The 23,929-nt window shown below is 38.5% G+C and overlaps 2 protein-coding genes across 3 annotated transcripts; one reads left to right on the forward strand and one right to left on the reverse strand.

Annotated features, from left to right (window-relative positions):
- Positions 1–1,686: 1,686 nt before the first annotated feature.
- Positions 1,687–8,046, forward strand: osgin2 (oxidative stress induced growth inhibitor family member 2). The gene is given in 7 exon segments (XM_079895031.1): positions 1,687–1,876; positions 1,879–1,899; positions 4,106–4,198; positions 4,398–4,534; positions 4,657–4,848; positions 5,082–5,173; positions 5,553–8,046. Coding segments are annotated over 7 exon segments (1,932 nt in total). The 5' UTR covers positions 1,687–1,767; the 3' UTR covers positions 6,841–8,046.
- Positions 8,036–23,922, reverse strand: nbn (nibrin). Of its 2 annotated transcripts, none has more exons than XM_079895029.1 (16): positions 23,751–23,922; positions 22,760–22,881; positions 21,107–21,234; positions 20,569–20,728; positions 20,059–20,162; positions 19,821–19,938; positions 15,979–16,169; positions 15,573–15,670; positions 15,179–15,317; positions 13,629–13,976; positions 11,811–12,411; positions 11,656–11,718; positions 11,327–11,491; positions 11,104–11,217; positions 9,884–9,933; positions 8,036–8,287 (listed from the first exon to the last, which is right to left on the reverse strand). In XM_079895029.1, exons 1-16 carry the CDS (start codon positions 23,779–23,781, stop codon positions 8,257–8,259), a joined length of 2,463 nt encoding a protein of 820 aa, XP_079751155.1. In that variant the 5' UTR covers positions 23,782–23,922; the 3' UTR covers positions 8,036–8,256. The 2 variants fall into 2 exon arrangements, with proteins under 2 accessions (XP_079751155.1, XP_079751156.1); XM_079895030.1 differs by lacking the exon at positions 23,751–23,922 and adding an exon at positions 23,452–23,616.
- Positions 23,923–23,929: the final 7 nt, after the last annotated feature.

Here is a 23,929-nt window from a genome sequence, read left to right on the forward strand (position 1 = left end):
GCTGCGCTTTCTCGCTCTCTCTCATCTCTCAACAGCGAGTTGACACACAAACCCGCCTCCCCTCACTCACTCGTTTCATTAATATTGATGAATTTTGTTGGTGTTGCAGGGCTTGAAACAAAACTTTGTTCATGCTATCACTGTGAAGCTGCTTTGATACAATCTGTATTGCAAAAAGCACTTTATAAATAAAGGTGACTTGACTTGAATTTCGATGTGGGATTGCGCATCATTTTACTCATTCCGCAGACTTTTGTGCTCAGACCCAAAGTGCTCGTACATAAAATCACCTTAGTACTTAATTGAGTTCTTTTTCGCTGCTTATTGCACTTAAACAGTCAAATACACACAAAATAATGTCAAAATCCAGGTCTTGGCGAGTATTCACATGAACATGTTTTAAGTGAAGGTAAAAGTAAAGGTTTTAAAGTGACAGCAGCCTAATATAGTTGCTGCCAAATTATGAGATAATTTAAAATATATATATATGGCAGTTTTTCCCCATGGTATCGATGTCAAAATTGTGGCCAGTGAAAATGTTGAGTGGCTGGTAACTTTGGAAAAGCACTAGCCACAGTGGCTGGTGAGCAAAAAAGTTAATGTCAAGCCCTATATATATATATATATATATATATATATATATATATATATATATTCAAAATATTAATACAAAAACAAAATAGTTGGCTATATAAATGGCTATGTCCTGTCAGTTAAACGTACGGAAATAAACTAATAAATGAAAATAACTAATCGATGACAAATATTTTTTCCGGTTCCCTTTATAAAAAAAGACAAGAAAATAATGCATGAAATTTTTACAGTCCATGGATTATGACACTCGTATCAGAATATAGGCCTAGGCCTACTTTAGTGACTGTGTTTTTCACCATATTGTTTTAACTAAGGCTATTGACTCATGATATTATATCCAGTCTAATATGAGTAATGAGGAGGAACACCGTTTTGGTTGGTGTTCGCGAAAGGGTTGCCTTATGTAAATTAGTTTAGGAAACACTTATTAGGCCAACATGAACTTACGCGTGCCATCAGTGTCATCAGTGACGTGTTCTGCTGTGGTCACCTCTTACAAGATAGTTTTATCGAAGCAGTAACGCATTCCCTAGCCGACCTAAATTAATAAGCAGCTTTGTTACGTATGAGACTCAGTTAATGACTGAAGCAACGTTTGGCCCAAACTAGAAAGCGCTCTAACGACTGCACTAAAACCACGCAATGTTGACGTAGGCCTACAGTAGAATTATTTAATTTTATTAAAATAGCCCAAATTTCGTTTTAGAATTAAAAACCCACCAATACTCACACATTTACTGAGAAAAAAGCAAAAAGGATATTGAATTAAAGAAAGAAAAAAAAAAAAACGTATGCATTTTTGCTAAAGAAACACTGACTTTGTTTTCTTTTTTGTACATGGGCTGCAAACATGACGCGCGCATCGAGTAATGATCGATTGAGATTCCTCCCGTTTAACGGGAAAAAGTACTGTTATTTCACTGATGCCATGTGCGCGAGGCAGACTCCACGTATCTGGGCTCGCTCTACATGCCTGCCGGTGCGGCACGAGGAGCAGATAATACTGGATGGTGACTGACGCCTGGCAGCTTTTCCGTGCTGCAACTCTGGAGTAACGCAGCGACGTGCTATGTATTTTTAAAATATTGTTCACTATCATCATACATCTTAGTTATCAGGCGCTTTCCCAGAAAACAGTCAGCAGCATCTGCATCTTTAGGAAATCATTCGTCCATGTCATCCGGTGACTTGGCTTGGAACCTCCCACTAGGGATACGGACTATTTATACCGCGTGCAGCATCCCGAGCCTTCTAGAGATACGCGAATCCAAAAAAACAAAGATTCTGAAGACTGTTCGCTTGGAGGTAAGAAAATCACAATAGAAACGTCTTTATTACCATTCCGAACAGTAGTCTGCGACTTAATTATGCAGAATAATATCAAACATCATAATTCGCTTCTGATGTTTTGACACGCATTTTAGTCGTAGACCCGCTGCTTAAAGTTACAGTCAGTGTAATTTTATCTCTAGCTGAAATTAAGTTTCTTCAAAGAAAGATTAAAACAGCTCCCATTCCTGTGCCGTTACGTGCTCTAACGAAAGGTGTTTGGTACTCAGAATTATAAATAACGTTCCTGTTAAAAAAAATGATATGCTACATAGCCTCTGTTTTTGTCTGTATTGTCATGAAGACAAAAACAGAGGCTATGTAGCATATCATTTTTTTTATCAGGAACGTTATTTATAATGTACTTATTTCGAGAAAGTAACGTGTTTGTCACTCCATTGGTTAATATCTGAAATGATTGTAGTCCGAACTGTTCAAACTGTTCTAAATGAAATTGTTTTATTGCCTAATTTGCCAGTCTTTTCAGTGTGCATCTACTATTTTAGGGGCGTATAAACTTATACACAACAGCATACACACGTGCTTTCACAGACACGTGCACGCATGTATACAATACTCACACACAATCCAGATTCCAGTCTAAGCTTTAAACTCACTGATAGCCTGTCTAGATGACACACACAGACATGACACTAGCTGTACAACTTTCTTCACACTTTTAATGTACTTTCAGTTATAAGATGCTTATTAAGAATAGTGTGTCCTGCCATGTCTGATGTTTTGGTTTCCCATCATATGATACCAGATACCAGGTATTAAGAATTTAAACAACTTGAATATGGAGATTTGAATGTCTAATGTCAATGAAAAAAGAACTGTTTGTTCACAAAACAGCAGCATACAATTCTATTGACTTTACTCAACAGTTTAATGCAGCTGGCACATTCAAAATTGGTATTGGCTTGGCACTGGCTTTGTTAAATATATAAGGGATTTATAACTGAAAAAAATAAATAAAAAATACTCCAAAAGATCAGAACATGAGCACAGCTATAGTAAACATTTGGTTTTCTGCATGAGCGGTCAATTATGGTGTTTTTTTTTCCTGGACAGCACTCATTATTCAGAAATATTTGACATCTGAATTCTTTGATTGACCTGTCAGAATCAAGTATTCTAGAGAGAGCAGTGCAATACATGTTATGAGGATTGAATCTTTTTTGAAAACAGAGACAAAGGAGTGTGAAAAAAACAAGGGGCTGGTCAGCCCATGTGAGTACCCCTTATGAATGTGGTCAGGAGACTGTTAAATGGGGCAGTGGGGTGGAAATGCCAGTTCCAAACCCTGCCAATGCTTCCCTCCGCCCTTTACACACCCTGTCCCGCCATTCTCACACCCGGTTATGCCTGGAATCCCACGCACTCCCTCTGAAAAGAGTAAACAACCAGGGTCAAAGAAAAAGGTTGTGACGGGTGGCTGCGATGTGCCGACTGTCAGCATGCCAAGCCCACTTTTTTGAAAAACATAAACGTGGGCAGCATGGATTACAGGCCAAATTGAGGTGTAATCAGGTGTAAACACTGCCTCACTCTGTGAAACTGATTATGATTTGCTTTTGTCAGGAAGCAGTGGCAGTGCTAATGCTAGCATTAGCTCAGCAGGGTAGAGTGTTTGAGCAAGGCCATCTTTGCGTACATAGTTGGTGACATTTTTGTTATTAGAACCTTTTGCATATAAGATATGACAAGATTACTAATTACAGACATTGAGACATTGCTGTAAATTTGGTTGTATGGTTAAAAAACTTTCATACATTTTAAGCTCTCATGTGGAAAAGAAATGGCTTGTAAATCCAAGTAAATATGCAACACATCAAAACAGACTTGTGTACACTCTAAAATTGCATCAGCAATCACTCTAAAGCTTAAAACAAAAACAACAATAGACAGGATAAAAGATTTAGAATAGAATTTACAGGCTATCACAAGTTGGTTACCATTTATTTGTTGTGCATTAGGCTAATCAATTTCAGATATTCAGTGCGAGTAATAATATGCAAACATCACAACACCATAAGGTAACATTTTAAAGTCGAATGGTTTCTATACAAAGGCTGTTTTAGCAAATAACCACATATATGGCATTACTGTAACATTCTAAGATGTTGCAGCCAGGATTCATTTGATGTTGATTGACAGATGTATTTTTTGTGTTTATCAGTGCCAGCTCTAATTCTGGCTACCACTATGCCTCTGCTGGAAGAAAGTTCTGTGCCGAGGGACTGTACTCGAACTGTGCCAGTGGTCATCATTGGTGAGTCATCAAGGAGCAAACATTATCAGATTCATCAATAATGAAAGACGGGTGTTTACAGCATCAACCAATAATGATGGCTCTTAGTTAGTATGGATGTAAAGAAATATTTCATAATAATATTATATATTTAAAGAATAAAAGATGCACAAAAATATAACATTCCATTGTTACCTTCTCTCCCATCTCCCCTTCACAGGTAATGGCCCTTCCGGCATATGCTTGTCATACCTTCTGAATGGGTATACTCCTTATTTAGATCCCATGGCTGTGCACCCAAGCCCCATCCTCTTTCGTAAACTACAGGAAGCCAAGCATCTTCCCATCACTGAACAGGTAAAAAAATGAGTGATGAAACAGGTTGTGTAGTTTAACTTAGAAAATTGTGCACAATGTAAACAATCAAAAATGTTAGTCAACTGTGCAATAAACCTATTGCCCGGTATGTCTTTTTGTAGGATTTGGAGTATCTTTGCGAAGGTTTAGAGGGGCGTTCAGGAAACCCTGTGGCAGTGCTCTTAGACACACTCCTCCATCCAAATGCAGATTTGGGCTTTGAGTTCCCCTCTGTACTGCAGTGGAGGCTGGAAAAGAAACATCACATTCCTCATCTGGTCTTAGGCAAAGCTACACCTGGCGGTGCATGGCACGTGAGTGATCCTTTTGTAATAGTAGGGTTTATGCTTTTCACTTACAACTGCCTGAGCTGAAAAATTATTAATTGAAAAAATAACCTTCCCTAACTATTAGGTTAGCTTTGAGAATTTTCAGAGTTTTGTCATGCTAGTTACCCAATACGTCTTACATAATGTGAAGAAAACCTGGACAGATATTTTTGTCTAAATGTCCTTCATTGACAAATTTTGTCCTTCTGGTCTCCTAGGCAATGGAAGGTTCGATGCTGACCATTAGTCTTGGTATATGGATGGAGTTACCAGGAGTCAACTACAGAGATTTGACTCCGGGCAAACGGAAGTATGCACTATGGAGGAGAACTGCATACATGATTAAGGCAGCTTCCATTAGTACAGAGATATCAAGTCCCACTCCTGGAGAACCACCTTACTGCAAAGTTTAGTTACAACCCTAATTAAACACACCTGAAGCAGCTTGTCAAGGTCTTCATTATTACTAGAAATTTCCAGGCAGGTATGTTGGAACAGGTTGAAGCTAAGCTCTGCAGGAAGGTGGGCCTCCAGGAGCAGGATTGGACATCTCTGCATAAGTATTTCACAAGGATATCAAGAAGATATTACGGGTCTTATCAAACAGAAATATGGTCTAATTTTTTAAATGTTTTAGTAGGTTCTGAGATTGATGAGTTCCTTTGTATATCTGTGTGATTTTCTCACAGGGTGGTGTCCAATGATCGAGCCACTCCAGATGAGATCTCCTCCTACTACAAAAATTATGTCAAGCTCATGGGTCTCCAGAAGAACTTTGTGGACAATACCTATGTCACCTCTGTTCAAAAACTTCACCGCAATCAGGAAAACAGTATTGGGAATGAAAAGGACACTGTGAATGGTCAATTGAATGGTGTGAAAAATGGGTTTGATTATTGCAATAAGAACAGCACAGAGAATGGTCAGAATGGAGTGGTAAATGGGTTTAGTAATGAGTTACAAACTGGAATGGAGAATAGCATTAGAAGGGGAGAGATTGGGGAGGAAGATGAAGATAAAAGAGGCAAAGAAGGAATGAAAGAGACTACTGGGGTGTCCCAAGGGCTTTCACAGGGACTCTGGGAGGTCAGGGGCTACCAACAGTTCCAAGGTGACACTCATGTCCCTTTTAGCTTATTTGCTGAGAATGTTGTCTTAGCAACAGGGGCATCTGACTCTCCAGCTCGATTGGGAGTAGAGGGCGAGGATCTCCCTTATGTGTTTCACAGTGTGCGTGACCTTGGGGTGGCTGTCAGCTGTCACGGCAAACTGGGCTCTTCCTCTGACCCTGTGCTGGTAGTGGGGGCGGGGCTAAGCGCAGCCGACGCAGTGCTGTGTGCCCTGAACCATAGGGTCTCTGTGTTGCATGCATTCCGAAAGCGCACTGATGACCCAGGTCTCATCTTTAAACAGTTGCCAAAGACGCTTTACCCTGAATATCACAGGGTCTACCACATGATGTGTTCCCAAATTTACCCAGCATCCCCTGTTGCCAATCCAACAGATCCTAGTCCATCTTTGTTTCCTGACTACACCAGCTTCCCTGAGCACTGTGTGCTCTCCTTCCAGCCCGACATGCACTGTGTGATGAAGGGATCCAATGGTGTCCTTAGAGTCTTCAAAGTCTCAATGGTGCTAGTTCTGATCGGGACCTATCCCAACTTGTTTTTCTTGAAGGACCAAGGGCAGTACCTTGGCTTGGATCCCAGTAGGCCAATCTCCTGCAGACAGAATCCTGTCGACATAAACCCTTACACCTTTGAGTGCAATGCTGAGCCTGGGCTCTTTGCCATGGGACCCCTTGTTGGTGACAACTTTGTGCGCTTCTTGAAGGGTGGCGCTCTTGGCATTGCTAGCTGTTTGCTCAAGAGACTGAAACAGAGGATGAAGAAAAACAGGAAATTGATCGCCGATGAAGGAGGGTGTGGAGGACGGGGAAGAGAAGGAAGTGGAGGCGGAGGAAGAGGATTTGTCTAAGGCTCCAAGAGAAGGTGTTTCATGACAGTAGTCATCTTGGGATACATCTCATCTTTATATGTATGCAGTGAATACTAATGAAACTTCAACTTTCCTTCCACTTCTAAAATAAAGTACATTTATAAAAATGAGCAGAAGCTAGGAGAAACTACTCTCTTCCCAATGGAGTCTCATGTGGACTCTTACAAAAGCGTTTTTTTTTTTTTGGTCAGAAATACAGTAATGTGCCAATATGTCAGTGTCATTTAAAGTCTAGATGGAGTACGCTTTTCCTCTTGTTGCTGTCAGTTGCCTTGTTATTTGTAATTAGTAATCTGTAATTGTTAATCTGCTCTTACATTACATCACAGATCATTATCTCTCATTTAATGATCAAAGTGCCTAAAGGGCTGTTCACACTGACAGCGATTTGTAGCGGCAAAGCAACTGAACATCATTCATAGTTGGCGTCACAAGCTACAGACTGTTGCTGTTAAGAAGTGACAAGGTTGAGCAGAGCAAAGAGAAGCAGCCTGAGTTGGATATAGAGGCAGAGTAGGAATTCCTACTAGACACCAAAGGCTCGGAGACTCAGCGATCTTCAGTGATTTATTTGCTGTCAGTGTGAAAGCAGCATATGAGACAAGGAGGAGTCTACAGCAACAGAGCCACAAGTTGATCTTGACAAGTTTGGTATTCAGAAGGATTACTGCTAAAAGAAAAAAAAACTAGGAGGCCATGTTGTAAGACCCGGACTATGTGTATCTTTTCTATCAGACAAGATCCAAACCAACTTTATTCTTTTAACAAGTGCCAAACCTACAGTACATTGTAATTTATAGTAACCATGGTCTGTCTCAGTCCCTAAGGTATTTTATAAGTAAAATAGTTAAATAAGGATTTTCTGATCAGAGAATTCAGATTAATCCAATGTGAGATGTTTTAGAGATTTGCAACAGGTTTTGATCCCTCAATAAGGTATTTCACAGTACTGAATACTGGTGAAATGTTTTATTTCATACTTATCTATAGTGCCAAATAAATGTTATATTGCTTTGAAATAATAACTTCTAAAGCATTACGTTTTCACCTCAGCCATTCATACTGTAAGTTTAGATTGCTGAGGTTATCCTTGTGTGGAGTGACAGTTTAGACAGCAGATTTCATCAAAAGACATAAAGGTACACTTAAAGGAATCAAAAGCATAAGACAAATCTGAGCTGTAAGAAATAAAGTAATTTAATTCAGTGCAGAATGATTGAAGCTTCTTCACAAGGAGGGTAAATACAACTTCTCAATTTTGTAAAACTTCAACATTTATTACATATAAGTTTTGTACACAGTATTTTTATTATAGACAAATAAATCTCTAATAAAAATGGAAATGTGTTTTGCTTGGCAATCTTATCACAAATATTTACCACATTATGAACATTATTATCTTTTCTTTGCAGGTTTAGGGTTGTACCTGAGAGAAAAAGAGAAAAACAAAACAGATTCAACACAAAAGCAAGTAACTTATACAATCCAACCATCATTCCCACAAAGGCTTTTAACATTCCTGCCCAACGGTGACAATTAGTAACTGATGTCTAAATGATTGAATAACTGAGCAAATTGATATAAACTGGTATGCAGTAAAAATCAGACATTATTTCAAAGTCATCAAACCAGACATCCCCTTCCATAAAACATGTCTGGGACACTTCATTAGCCTGGGGGAGGGAGCTGGAGCAGATGTTTGAAAAACAGAGGTGCTGTTTTCTTTTCATTTTTTTTTTATTTTCTGTGTGATGTTCCCACCCCATGCATGACTGGCTGAGTAGATTCAGAGATCAAACAATTGTGTTGGACACAACCACACAGCCGTGACTGTGTATATTTGAGGGCGAGAGTGTGGGTTTTTCTGCTTTGTCAGGAGAAATGGCACCACTTGAAAGTCCCCCGTTAGCCAGGTTCAGTCTCCAGGCAACAATTCTGTGCCTGACAAGGCCTAACCCTTCTTTCTCCAAGAAGATGCGAGCCTAAAGGCTAGACCAAAGAAGCATCCTTTGAAAGGCTTGCGCACGGAGCGGAACGCAGAAAATTATGTATACCCGGGCCTTAAGACACAAGATGGTGGCGACGTTTCAGTTGTATGAGGACAAAGTCTACGTCAATATCTGAAAGTAAAGTTATGCCAATTATTTGCATTCCATATATATATATGATATGAGTGAATCTACTAAAGAAATAATCTCAAGACACTGACCACTAACTGAAATCATCACTGTATTTTCTGTCCTAATCACTTAATCAGCAAGAGCTTATTAGAAATATCAATGGGTCATCACAGCCCAGCGTGACCTCAACTGTGAACAATGACTTAAAAGCAGTTGGGAAATCATTGACGTCATACTTTCCAAGCGTGCTCTGCGAAAATGAAGGATCTGCTAAAAGGAGAAAACACCCCCTTCAAGAACTCATGCGTGATGCTGTGACACTGGTGGATCAGACCTGGTAGCTTATCAGCAGCCAGAACACACAGTTGATGAGTTCATAAAAAGGGTGCATGACTTTACGAAAGAAACTTGCTGCGGTTGAGTGAAGTTTTTCAAAGGTATGTCAAAGCTGTAGAAGTCTACCGCCAAATATCCGAGAGCCTGTCTGACAGAGGATTCAAAGCGGGGCACAATACTGGGAATCGGATCCAATACCTCTGTTCTGCCGGCCTGCCTCAGTGCGTAACACTATCCCGTCGCTTAAACCAGTCTCAGCCAGTCCACCCCAGGCTAAGCCCATAGTGTGCCAACACAAAGGTTATTGTCTCATTGTGAGCCTTGATATCTGGGGTCAGAGGTCAGTGTCTTGTTGAATGTAGTGTTAGTTTAGGCAGGTGGCGATTGTCTGCATGAGGGTGAGAAATGGACTGGGATCAGACAATCTCAGTCAGGGTTCAAAAGAGCACTAAAATTGCTCACGTCCCACTTGACGTCACTCACTTGATTCTGTCTGTTTGATCTATGCCCCTCCCCATATCCATTTTTTATGCCCTACTGTCTGCACAAGCACATAGACCGCATACCTGAACAAATCATCTCCCAAAATCTCCTCCCGTTCATTCTGTTTTCCCTCCTAAAAGAGAGAAGAATATATGTCAGGGTTTGGCAACCACTAGTAAGGTGAATGTATTTAAATTAGATTAAGTCCCAAATCAAGAAACTACATTTTGACGTAGTCCTTCCTCTAATTCACACAGCCTGTGTTACTTAGAAGCTAGAAATGCTCCTGTAAACTGCTTTCTGTATACTGTCATTCACTGTATAAATTAACGAATGCATACTAATTAAAACATGACAAAATACACATCAATTGAAAGCTAAAAAAAACTTGACCTTCAGCTTATGACCATTTATATCTACTAGCGACTGATTTTGTGTCGTTTGTGCTCCAAAGTAAAGATGTAATTTAACAGGTTAAGTCTGTTTAACATCCATTGCACTGCGCGATTGTGTGAATGGATGACAGCTCAGTTTGTTGTGCTATTGTTGCTTTTAGTTTTCAGAAAAAAAAGAAGTTACTACTATCAGTGTTGAAGTTTAACTCGGTATCCAGGGTCCTTAACATTCCACACACAAATCACAGTGATAGTTATGCGCAAACTACAACATTAGGGGAAAAGATCACATAAATACAGTGGGGTTCAGTAAGGAAATCTGGTATTCAGAAGTTAATCTTATTGATTTAATCTCATTCATGTTTAATCTTGTTACAATTTAAAATATAATTTTCTATTTTAAGATGGAGCCTATTCCTGTGATGGCAAAGCTGAATTTTCAGCAGTCATTAGTGTCACATGATCCTTATCCTTAATATTTTTAAAGCAGGTCATTTTTTTGTGGAAACTGAGATACATTTTTTAATGCTTTGATGAATAGACAAGTTCAAAAGAACATCATTTATTTAATGTAAAAGTCTTTACTGTCACTTTTGATCAGCTGCATCAAATGCATTAATTTCTTAATAAATGGGTATGGCACAGTGATTAACAAGGAAAATTAAAATGTAATTTCATGACAAAAGGCTTTCGCACCCTGGCAGTCATCTGTGTAAAATCGCATTTTATATGGTATGATATAAGCATAAAGCTTTGCACAAGAGGCACTTTGGGAGAAAAAAATTATGCCTACTACTGTTTCAATGCAAGCAAAAATAAGCAATAACATAAATATAATACAGTCTAAGTATAACACCCATTTCCCATGGTTTGTTGCCACTCATTTCCTTGTTCCTGTGGTCTCTCACCTCTGTTGCCTGTCTAAGCCATTCCTCCAGTTCAGAGTTCTTGCTGCGATTGTGAGCCACCAGATCCGAGCCTCCGATAATGTTGGGCAGCCCATTAAATCCAGGGACATTCGCCTAAACATGCACACACAGAAGTCATTTAAATGGTCATATACACAGATAAACAAACACTGTGATATTTGGCATAATATTACAGAAGAGTGCACGAGACACTCGCTCAGACCTTGCGGAACCTTTTAACATTTTTGTCATTGGGGTCACGGGTCTGCAGTGGGCCAGGTCTTGATCTGGAAGAGGAGGTGCTCACAGTCAGGGACTTAAACTGAACCTGTAGGAGACTCCTGGGCAGCGCAGCGTCATTCTCAGATCCAGTTTTGGAGGTTGAGGCCTTCAGATCAACAGAGATTTTATTACACCAACATGTTACAAGACACTCTGAGGGAAAACAGGGTGAACGTTGTGATCATGACCTTTGTGAAACCCTGAAAAGACATTATTAGGTAGCATAGGTCAAACCGACTCACAACTAATGTCTGCATTTAAACCTCTCACCTGCATTTCCTGATTGGCTACAGTTTCACTGTGCTGAGAAATGCCATTTTGAGTCCTTGAATTCTGAAAGAAAGAATAAAAACATGGGACTAGCTGTTCTGTAGATAAAAACAGAAATTATATTTATAAGAAACAAATGATGGCTGTCTCCGTACCACAACAAAAGACACTTCCTCCTTTTTGACCTCTTCAAGTTCTGTTTTTTTCCCCTTGTTTGCTGACCTATGTGCTGCCAGATCTGGCGTTTGATTGGGTGACCTCTTTGACTGCCTCTCAGAGCCCTGATTTGTTGGACCTGGGCCAGTTCCATCCAACTGCAAGTTCTGAATGTTGTTCCTAGTGCCATTTCTGCTTTTGGACTCAGTGCCCTCTTGCTGATTGGGCAATTGTGGGTTATTGATTGTGCTGTTCGGTCCTGACTCAAGACGTTGTTTTTTATTAGCTGCAGCACATAGCGGCAGATCCATGTCGTCGGACATTATGGATTCAAGCTCTTCAAGTGACATTTCTAAATCCGCATCTGCTTCAGGGTCCTCCGGGCCTAATGGGACGTCTAGCTCTGGTTCCTTCCTCTTTTTGCTGCCAGAGCTTTGACTGGACCCACACGCCTGACCGGCACTGAACTCAGATCTTGACACTGAGCTCTGTTGGTTTTGGGCGGAGGAATTTTGCTTGATCTTGTCTTTTTTATCTTCACTGTCTTTTCTGAAGATTTTGATCTCTGACTGGACAGAATTGGCACAGTCTTCACGGGGCCTGCAACCATAAACAAAACATATTCATAAAATAGTTCAAACATCATGCAACCTTTCAAAATGAAAACACTGTCAATGACCCTGTACACCTGGTTTTAATGTCTATCCTGGGTGATCTGATTATGAGTGGTCAGTTGAGACACATTAGCTGGTTGTACTTAAGGCCATGTGACTTCTTTTAATCACATTTAATAGACTACATGCAGCATTTTCTGTCTCATTACTTTACATATTGATAAAAAAAGAAAAATGAAAACATAAACCGAATAAATGAATTCAATTTCACTACGAACATCACTTATTCTAGGCAAGCAACTGTAATGTGTCCTTCACATGTGTGTGCTTTTCAACATTGATACTAATTAGAAATATTTCTTGAGCATCATCAAATCGGCACATTAGAATGATTTCTGAAGGATCATGTGACTGAAGACTGAAGTAATGGCAGCTGAAAATCCAGCTTTGAATAAATTTAATTTTAAAATATTTTAAACTTTCTTTAGTTATTTTAAAATGTCTATGGCTACATTCACACTGCAGGCATAAGTGGCACAAATCCAATTTTTTTTACTCTCATGTGACTTGGATCAGATTTTTTATCACAGTTTGAACAGCATAAACCACTTGGAATCCTTTCGATTCTGATTTGGGCCACTTCAATATGTGGAACCGATACAGGTCAGATGTTTTGCCATGTGACCTCAGTCTGAACAGTCATATCAGAATTCATGCGACATTTATGTTACTCTTCATCGACATTCATCACAATTCTGAGCTGATGGACATCACTCCAAAGATTTTACATACCGGTAGTTCTTTGAAAATGGAAGACGGCAGCGAAGTTAGTCAGTGGAGGGATGGTGAACTGTTATACTCATAAGTAATATGGTGACAGCTCTATACAAGCAAAACTGCACAAACAAACTACTCTCTTTCTCCTCATCCTCGTCCAAATTCGCTGGCTTCTGTGGCACATAACCTTATAAATGAATGCGTAACCTCAGTAACCTCCATGTTTACTTCTGTATGACAGCGTGCTGTATGACGCCTTGGTTAATGTCCTTTTGGGTATGCGGGTCAGTCTGATATTAGCCATATTTAAAAGATAATGTGAACAGCCAAACAAAAAAATTGGATCTGAGCAAAAAAATCTGCAATGAGCATTAAGGCTTTCAGTGTGAATGTAGCTTTAGTGATGTGGTGTGGCATCAGACTTGCCTTTTCTTGCCGGCAGGCTGGAAGAAGTTTGTGAGGGCTGTCTGTTTCTGGGGGGACTGTTTTAGTGTGGTGCTGCCATTGGGAGGTGCTGTCAACTTCCCAGAACTTTCAAATTCAACTTGCCCCCTGCCTGAAGGAGCAGAACCTTTCTTCATCCTCTGCTCAGGCTCAACCACGCTGCAGCTCTCAGATGACCTCACCGTTTCACTGATGATCCGGGAAGTGGAAGATGAAGGTTCCGGGCCGAGGGATGAGGATTTATTTGTTGCTGATAGTGTGGAGCCCTTCTTTGTGGGACGTGTCTTCTCAGGAGTCTCACCAACTGCACTCATTCCACTTGTAACCATCCTGAAAATATGAACATTGACTTACTTTACAAGACAGATTTATAATAACAATTCTTATTATCATTATTTGCAAGTGCTGTACAACATTGGTTTTTGAACTCTGGCCTGCAGACTGTGAATTGATTGGTTTATTTATAAAAAAAAAAAAAAAATCCAATAATTATAATTTAAAAAAAGGACAAACACTGGATAGATGGAGTAATCAGCTCATAACAATGAATTAACAATGATTGTTTTCTTCACTTTAATTTGTGTTTTCTCACTTCCAAAAGTTAAGTAATTTGCTTAAAGCAGAAGTCTAGTTCATTTCAAAGCACAAAAAGGATTGAACACCATTTAAAATGTTAGATTACTGTTCTGAGGTTCAGGGGCCAGTTGCACCAGCAAAGTAAGTTACATCTTAGTCTAGTTTTGACTTAAATGGACACTAAGTTACAACTTACAAACTACTAAATATTTCAATTTAGTTACAATTGGGCAATCACGTTGCCCAATTGAAATGTAACTCAATGAATAAACAAAATATTTACAGAAGCCTTCAACCAGGAGTAACAGCTGGAATAAAACAGCAGACTCATTTGCATCAATAAGCTCTTGTTCTACCCGAAAGTCTTGAATCCTTTAGACATACAGCATATGATAATGCTGACATTTAGACATGTTTCTTTGCATCAGTATTTGTTTATTGATCCTTATTCATTTTAAACACAGTTTCATGTTATTTATATACAAAAATATCAATTATGTTATTCATGATTAAATAGTATCATATTTTAATGAAAACTTATTTTACCCTAAGTTACGTGAGGCAAGACAAGTGAAGAAAGAATGAAGGATAAAGTGCAATTCATAGCCTTTAAACACAACTTCTGCTCACGTATTTGAAGGCTGCTGTTGGATCATTAAGGATAAACGTCATATTATGCAACTACGCATTACTTTACGGAGAGCTTATGACCAACTACTTACATTCTGCCTTAAGAAAAAATGGTGCAACCAAATAAAGTACAGAGTTAGTTACAAATTACCTAGTAGTTACTAAGCCTCTAGTATGGACTTTACGTTCCAATTTAAGAAAGAACTTATGAATGGCTGGTGCAACCCTACCCAGATATGGAGATGTTAGGTGGTCCAATTTGCTTTATATTTCTATTCTTGAAGAAGACACAGGTATTCTGTATGATTCAGGGCACAGACTTCTACCTGCTCTGGTCTTGAGAGAGCTCAGTGTTGACCACATAGGCTGTGATATTCTGGGAAGGTGCCGCGAGCGCCGTCTCATCCACAGCAGTGTTCTGAGAAAGTGTTGCAGCAGCAATGACTGACTTCACTTTCACAGATTCTGTGAAGAAATGTTGAGAAATTGTTATTGATATGTCAGTTTGTGCATGAAGCCAATCCTTTTGGCCAACAGGAAGTCCACTTCTCAAATTCACTGCCATGAAAGGTCCATTATGCGCACAATAAAAAAAAAGCACAATCAGTCATCATCATATTCAACATTATTCAATCATACTGAAACATACTGAAAAAACACTACTAAGAAAGAGTAATGTTCTAAAACTAAAAATGTGTATGTAAGTGTATGTAAACCCACCAGATTGAATAGAAGAACAGGGATTGCAGTATGTTTGATTATTGACATGAATGGCAGCCAATCCAATCTCAGATTCTGTGATAAAGCGCAAGCCGTTTCTGTGTGAAGACAAAACATCAGAAAGAAACAAATATCAACAAAATTACATATTTTTTATTATATAATTAATTTAAATGATGGAGCAGGAATGTGTGTTCTGGCACAAACAAACACACAACAAATACATGCACAGTATACAAAATGGAATCAATCAACAAACAACAGGAAACTATATTTTTTTCTTTTTTGAAACAGTAGGTGGAACAGGTTTATCATATAACTCAATATACAGAATAATTGCTATAGACATTGTCTGAACTAATAACAGACAGCATAGACTGCGCATCAGCAAAAAATACACACACACCTGTTCAGAATCTGGGCCACAGAATCCACCCACTTCTTGGAGTTTGGAGGGATCACAGCCTGGGAGTTTCCCGATATCATGTCAACCACACAAGTGCTGCTCGACTCCAAGAGTGAAATGGGCAGAGAGCCCTCGTCCAAAAGCCGAAACACCCCACCTCCACAACTCACTGCCAGACTCAAACGCTTCATCTGAAAAGATACACAAAACATCAGTGACTACAACAATAAAAAACTGACTGTAATTCAGATGGGATTATAAGGATTTTCTAAATTGTTTTTTATAACCTAATTACAGCTATGTCCTGCAAGAGACAAAATTCAACTGCAAATTAAGACTAAACTGATGTAATTGACGCCTGCTAGATATTAAAAAAGAACAGGATGGGCCTTTTAATTTGTCCCACAACAACAACAAATTGAACATTTGTATGCTTTAAACATTTATAAATTAAAACATCTTTTGTACTAACAACCTGATGTACTAAAATTAGTAAAATAAAAACTGAATTGAAAAAATAAATTGAAACTATACAGGAAATGGAATATAAATTAAAAATAAAAATGAAAACCAGCACACAACTAAAACTAAAATGATAATAATACTATATTTGTAAATAATATTATAACAACACTGTTCCAAATACTAAAAACTAAATTTGAACTTTTGGAAAAACTGTCTTTCTGGGTCTCCAGAGGTTAAAAACTTCTCCCTCAAAAAAGTGACCATGTGACCCCACTGCACTGCTGTATTTTCTATCAGCAGGTATTCGCTCACAAACGAACCTGCTGGCTACAGAGAATATACCAGCTGTTCGACATCACATGGTCTGCTCTTACTCTGAGCTAATCAGCACTCTTTTACACCTCCTGATTAATACAGAACAGCAGGGAGGAACTCCTATGTGACACGATCCAACTTTTTTCACTGTATATAACAGCCTAATGAATTAAGATTTTTCAGAGGGAAAAGATCAGAGATAAAGAATACATGAAATTGGTAAGAAAGGTCAGAGTGCTTGTAACTGGCAATATTTTCCAGCATTACAGTATAATAGAGAAATGAAGTAGAAATGAAGGAGTCTTTTTGTAAGTTAACAAAAATGAAGATGTCTTAGGGTCTGGTAGTGGAAATACTTAAAGACACACAGCTGCTGCAGTTTGTGGGTGGTCTGTGGAAGAAAAAAAAAACTTCTGCACAGACTTGGATATAAAGGTAACATCTTTTTCTAATGTAGTAACTGGCCACGTGAACTGTGAGACAATATCACAATCCTTTGACCTCATATTTAGTGAAATAGGCCAGTAGCCAAACCAGCATACAGTGGGGGAAATAATTATTTGATCGATCCCCTGCTGATGTTGTAAGTTCGCCCACATACAAAGAAATGAAGGGTCTATAGATTAGGGACAGATTAGTCCTGTCACTTTAAAGGGGTGGCTGATTATGATTTCACTTTTATAACTTTAATTAATGTGTAATGTTGCTGTTTGAGCATAAACAACATCTGCAAAGTTACGACACTCAAAGTTCAAAGCAAAGGGAGATATTTTCTTTTAAAGAAATTGCTTTTTTTAAGGACTACAACAAACGGCTGGTAGGGACTACACAACATTTCTCCCGGGTTAGTGACATCACTAACCCTAAAATTTACATAAACCCCGCCCCCGGAACACGATTTATAGATTATCAAGACAGAATATGCTAATCAGAGAACTACACATAAGATAGATAAATTCATCTACTAACCATTCAGAAATGTTGTCTACATGTTGTCACTTATTCTTGAGTCTCTCCATCTTTCTGACTCCGGTTTGAACATAAAAGGTTAAAAGTTTTTGAAATTTTCAGTGCATGTGTGTGTGAGGTAATCAAAGCTGCTTAGAATGAGCTGTTGAAGCTCCGCCCTCTGTGACAGGAGCAGCAACTCATTTGCATTTAAAGGGACAGACACAAAAACAGTGCATTTTTGCTCACCCTCAAAAAGTGACAACTTTAACATGCTATATAAAAACATCTGTGGGGTATTTTGAGCTAAAACTTCACATACACACATATATCTTGTGAAAAGGGCATTATACCACCCCTTTAAGAAAGTACTCCTAATGTCCTATGTCAGTGGACACCTGTCCACAGAATGTATTTTCCATTCCAACCTCTCCACCACCATGGGCAATACCAAACAGCTGTCAAAGGTCACAAGGCTGGAATGGGCTACAAGACCATCACCAAGAAGAGAGCTTGGAGAGAAGACTTGTTGGTGTGATTATTCGGAAATGGAAGAAATACAAAATGAAAAATCAATCGCCCTCGGTCTGTAGCTCCATGCAAGATCTCGTCTCATGGGGTAAGGATGATCATGAGAAAGGTGAGAGATCAGCCCAGAACTACACGGGAGGAGCTTGTTAATGATCTCAAGGCAGTTGGGACCACAGTCACCAAGCAAACCATTGGAAACACCTGCAGCACCCGCAAGGTCCCCCTGCTCAAGAAGGCACATGTACAGGCCCGTCTGAAGTTTGCCAGAAAACATCTAATGATTCAGAGAAGGCTTAGAAGGAAGTTCTGTGGTCAGATGAGACCAAAATCGAACTCTTTGGCCTCAACTCGCCGTATTTGGAGGAAGAGAAATGTTGACTATGACCCCAAGAACACCATCCCTACAGTCAAGCACGGAGGTGGAAACATTATGCTCTGGGGCTGTTTCTCTGCTAAGGGTACAGGACGACTTCATTGTATTGAGAGGCTGATGGACGGGGCCATGTACTGTCAAATCTTGGAAGAGAACCTCCTTCCTTCAGCCAGAACACTGAAGATGGGTCGTGGATGGCTCCAGGATGACAATGACCCAAAACATACCTCCAAGGCAACAAAGGAATGGCTCAAGAAGAAGCACATTATGGTAATGGAGTGGCCTAGCCAGTCTCCAGACCTTAATCCTACTGAAAATCTGTGGAGGGAGCCGAAAATTTGAGTTGCCAAGCGACAGCCAAGAAACCTTAAGGATTTAGAGAGTATCTGTAAAGAGGAGTGAACCAAAATCCCTCCTGAGATGTGTGCAAACCTGGTGACCAACTACAAGAAACATCTGATCTCTGTGCTTGCCAACAAAGGTTTCTCCACAAGTACTAAGGCATGTTTTGCTTGGGGATCAAATACGTATTTCACTCACTGAAATGCAAATCAATTTATAACCTTATATTATGTGTTTTTTCTGGATTTTTTGGTTGATATTCTATCTCTATCCATTAAAATAACCCTACCATAAATATTATAGACCCTTCATTTCTTTGTAAGTGGGCGAACTTACAAAATCAGCAGGGGATCAAATAATTTTTTCACCCACTGTATATATCTTGCTTTTAATGTATATAAAATATATAAAACTTTTAATGCATTCTGACCATTCATTAACACGACAACAGCATTTTGGTGGCCTGAGATTGCAAACTTTGAAGTAGGTTTCAAAGCGATACTGTTATCATCTCCGTGTAAACTTCAAAAAATCAGAAAATGTTTTTCTTTCTTTTTTATGTTGAAGTCTCTTATTCGCATTTAATCTCCAGTCATCAATGTCACATGATCCTTCAGAAATCATTCTAATAAGCTTATTTTGTCATCAGGATTTTTCAGGATTCTTTAAATAGAAGGTTCAAAAGAACAGCATTTATTTGAAATGGAAATCTCATTTCTTTGCATCCTTGCTGAATAAAAGTTTGAATTTCTCTCCCTCCAAACAACCCTTTGAATACTAGTGTATAACAGTCATAATAATATAATGTTAATAGTTACAGTGATGGTATCATTTATAATATTAGTAGTAGTTAAACAATCCCTCTTGCCTGTTTAGAGTTAAAAAACAGAAAAGTTTTCCCCTTGAAGAGGCTTTTTCTCTCAGGTCGTGCACTCAGATCCAAGTCCTCTTTAGCCAGGCTGGGCTCATCAATCGGAGGCCTAAATCTGATCAACACAAAACACAGCAACATCTGATCTATAATGTCTATTCAAAATATTGCGTCACAGCTATTTAAATGAAAAAGAACAAGCAACTGTGAGCAAGAGAAAAGAAACATTCTGTACCTCTCAGCTTTAGGCAGTGGCAGTTTCTGCTGCACAGCCTTGCTAAACGCACTGAAGAATTCAGGCTTTACTATAGACCGACAGCACAGCAACGCACAGATCGTCTGCCAAAAGAGACATTGATTCAGTGAATGTTTAAGTTTACCAGGGAACTGAATAAACCCTCAAGGATTGAAAGTTATAGTAAATGCTTAAAGTTATAGTTCACCCCAAAATGAAAATTCTGTAATCATTTACTCACCATCAGGTTGCTACAAATCTGTATAAATTTCTTTGTTTTGCTGAACACAAGGGAAGATATTTTGAAGAAAGTTTGTAATGGGGGCACCATTGACTTCCATCGTAGGAAAAAAAGTCATTGGTGCCCCAGAACTGTTCAGTTTCCCACATTCTTCAAAATATCTTCTTTTGTGTTCAACAGACCAAAGAAATTTATATAGGTTTGGAACAACCTGAGGCTGAGTAAATGATGACAGAATTTTTTAATTAAGAGGTCAATGGCCTTCTTACCTTAATGGTGACCTTTACAGTGGGCATGACGAGATGCGTGCATTCAAGTGTCCAGGAGTTGACAAGTCGCCCTCCGATAGAATGCACATCTTGAGAGAGGGAGGCTTTCCCTTCGTTATCGAGACACGAGGAACACACCACAATACACTCTTTCTCCAAACTGTGTGCGGAAACAGGGTGCTTATAATTGGCCTCATATTTTCCCCACAATAACTCTGGTCAAGGTTACTTATTTTATGTATTAGAAAATTCGAATACATTGGCGAGCCACCCAAACGACTGCTCGGCCAAATAGAGACATCTCACAATTCTTTTTGAAGCTCTAAAGCTTCAATAGTCATTCATTATAGCAACAAGGGAGAAACAGTGACCAGTCAATTGGTTCTCCATTTGTAGTGCATTCAGAGATTCTCCAATTGTAGTGCACAGATGGAAAACCATATGGGTCAATTTTTTTTTGGCTCAACAATTCCTTTACCACTATCAGCCACTACTAAAGCACCTATATACACAAAGGAATGCATAGTCACATACAAACCTGAACTTGCTCTGGAAGACACCAAATGTGATTTTGTCTCCTGTCTGCAGGGTCTTTGTGGAGCCAGTCTCAAGCTTCTCACCATTGATGAAAGTGCCATATTTAGAGCTGTCCATCAGAGTGACTGCCTGCCAACAGTATAAAAACAAGAAAGTAACCTGTCAGACTCAAGATTTACCTCAAACTACTGTCAACTAATCCATCTAAAATACAGCTGTAAGGGAAACGGGGCCCTCTAGGGCATGACACCTGCAAGCACGCATTTACAGAATGCAACGCCATCTCAAGTTAAACATGATACACTTAACTATCAAATCCGGAGCTGGCTTATGAAGGTATTTTTGGAGCAAAACAACTGAACACCTATGACGATTGGAATTTGAAGTTGTAGAGAATAGCCACACATATTTATCAATAAATTTAAAGTCACAGAGAAAAATCTTTTAGGAGTTTTGTTGGATTTTTTTCTTCTCCAACAAACACAACACCTTCTTAAATTCTGCACTGCAGGTGCACAAATCCTATCCTTTGAATCACAATCACATACGCTCCCATTTTTGGAAGTCATAGAAAAATTTAGCACATCCACAAATTAATATGTGAATTCATGCAATGAGAGTTGCACACCCATAGAATATTTTGTCACAAATACATTGCTTTTCTTGGCAATTTTTCTAGCACAATCAAAAGTACATATCTACAAGTGTTTGCTTTTTACATTTTTATAATGTATTATTATTGTATTTAAATGTTGGTTGGAAAATATTATTTTCGTTAGTTTAAAAAAAGGTATTCAACTGATTATTAAGAGGACAGCACAAAAGTTTGCTTATATTTTCAACACGGTTTGGTATTGTAGGCTAATTCAACACCGCGGTACTATCATATACCTTAAAAGATGACAAGTGATCTATCAAAGCAGTATATTAATTCAAATGGACGTGAAATTTCATCTTTTTTTCATTTTTGACTATTTTAAAATACCTATATCAAATTACTATACTTTTTAAAATATAGATTTTATTTCTAAATGCATTTAGCAATAAAAATCTATATTCTTAGTTGTATTCACAGTCAGTACATTTAATTTTCTTCCCCTAAAACTTTCCAACAAGCTATTAGTAATATACAAATATAATTTATTGCCTCCTGAACTTAAATAAAAACTCCACAACAAGAATGACTAACTGGATTCATAATAAGAATGACTAAGGGAAATAATGATGCACATGATTAATGTTCTGCTGAGTAATTAGCAAAATAACACACACACACAAAAACAATAAGTAGTAGCCTACAAAAAATTTGATTACTTTGTGAAAACTTACCACAATGTTGCCTTTGAGGCAATCTCATTAAGCAACCTAAGATATGTATGGACAGACTAAGAAAGCCAAGGAAAATCAAAGCCAAGATGACTTTTGCATGTTTGAAGAAAAGTGCAAATAATGTTTTTGAAAATATAAGTCAAAGGCAGTGCTATTCATATTCTCCAATCTGAGCACACCTCTCACTGTGGTTTGGTACATACTGTATAAGAATGACAGTAGGAGGGTGTACAGAAGCATTCATAGTATTAGTGGGCTTAAACATCTCTTCAGTGAAGAAGCTCTTTGTTTTTTTTAGTCAACATTATACAGCAGGGTTACTGACCTGCTCAGTGACAGTGAGGTTGGCATGCACACGGCTGATGGACTGATCATTGGACAGCAGAATCTCACAATTCTTACGGCCGACCACATACTCCTGACCCGGGAGCAGAACAACACATTCCCCTTCAGAAACAGAAAGGAAAGAAGTGAATTAAGGCATCCCAAGCTATCCAGACAATAATTTCTCGTTATATGACAAAATCTTTGTCTGTAAACAATAATAATAAAATTGTATCACATTTGTAACCACTATTTACTTTTGAAGGGTCTTAAAGTGTTGTTTAACTATAGTTGTCCATTTGTGAAAGTGCAGACTGTCTTGAATTCAGGTCAACATTTTTCATGGCAGTCAGAAAGATGGTGTCTGGTACACAAAATATTTCAGGGGTCTGTTATTGATGTATTATTAAGATTGCTCTGTCTAATATAAATCATAACCATAAAAAATATAAGTGGTGACATTTGTGACAACTGTGAAACCCAGAGCCACGTTTTGAATAAGTAACTGATTGATTTACACTAAAAAATCAATTATTCCTGCTTCTTATTGAGAAAATGATCAATTTCAACTCAACATTCTAGTCTACAAATCAGCAATCGTGAACAGGAATAAACCAAATACTCCCACTTACTTTACAAAAATACTTTTGCAGTTTGTTTTAATGGGACATCCAATGAGTAAAATAACCTTACCTTGTAGAATTAGATTAGTTAATTTGATGTTAGCATAATGAAAGTCTTGACATTAATAACACCCTTTTACACAATAATTATGCACTCTGCCTCTCTATGTCTATCCGTGACAGTAAGTTATACAAGTCTTTAGAGGTCGTCCATAAACAGGAAGACTTGTAATGTAAACGGCAACATATTACATAACCATTTTATTGCTTGAAAGGTTTGCAGTTGGTCTGGATTTTAGGTACTGCTGCCGTAGTAACAGTTACACTAAAACACCGAAAAACGAGTCATTTTGCACACAAAAACGTTACCTCCAGCTTCGGTTGTTTGCAGTTTCCACATTTCAATTCTTGTCGCTTTCTAGAGAATCAATACTTCTATAAAAAATACACTGTAGCTGTAAAACTCAACTGTATGAACTGGCGCGCCACATTTACATCTTCATATGCGACGTTATCACTTTCAGTTTCAAAATAAAAGTCCTACAGCG

This window comes from Squalius cephalus (genome assembly GCF_949319135.1).
Source record: "Squalius cephalus genome assembly, chromosome: 15".
Taxonomy (NCBI): domain Eukaryota; kingdom Metazoa; phylum Chordata; class Actinopteri; order Cypriniformes; family Leuciscidae; genus Squalius; species Squalius cephalus.

Excerpts from the sequence above, each read along its gene's own strand:
- nbn (XM_079895029.1), bottom strand. The coding sequence starts at position 23,781 with ATGTGGAAACTGCAAACAACCGAAGCTGGAG. Across the intron at positions 20,163-20,568 it reads CTGTAAAGGTCACCATTAAG|ACGATCTGTGCGTTGCTGTG; the intron begins GTAAGAAGGCCA and ends CTCTTTTGGCAG. Across the intron at positions 8,288-9,883 it reads TTGGGAGATGATTTGTTCAG|GTACAACCCTAAACCTGCAA; the intron begins GTATGCGGTCTA and ends TTTTTCTCTCAG.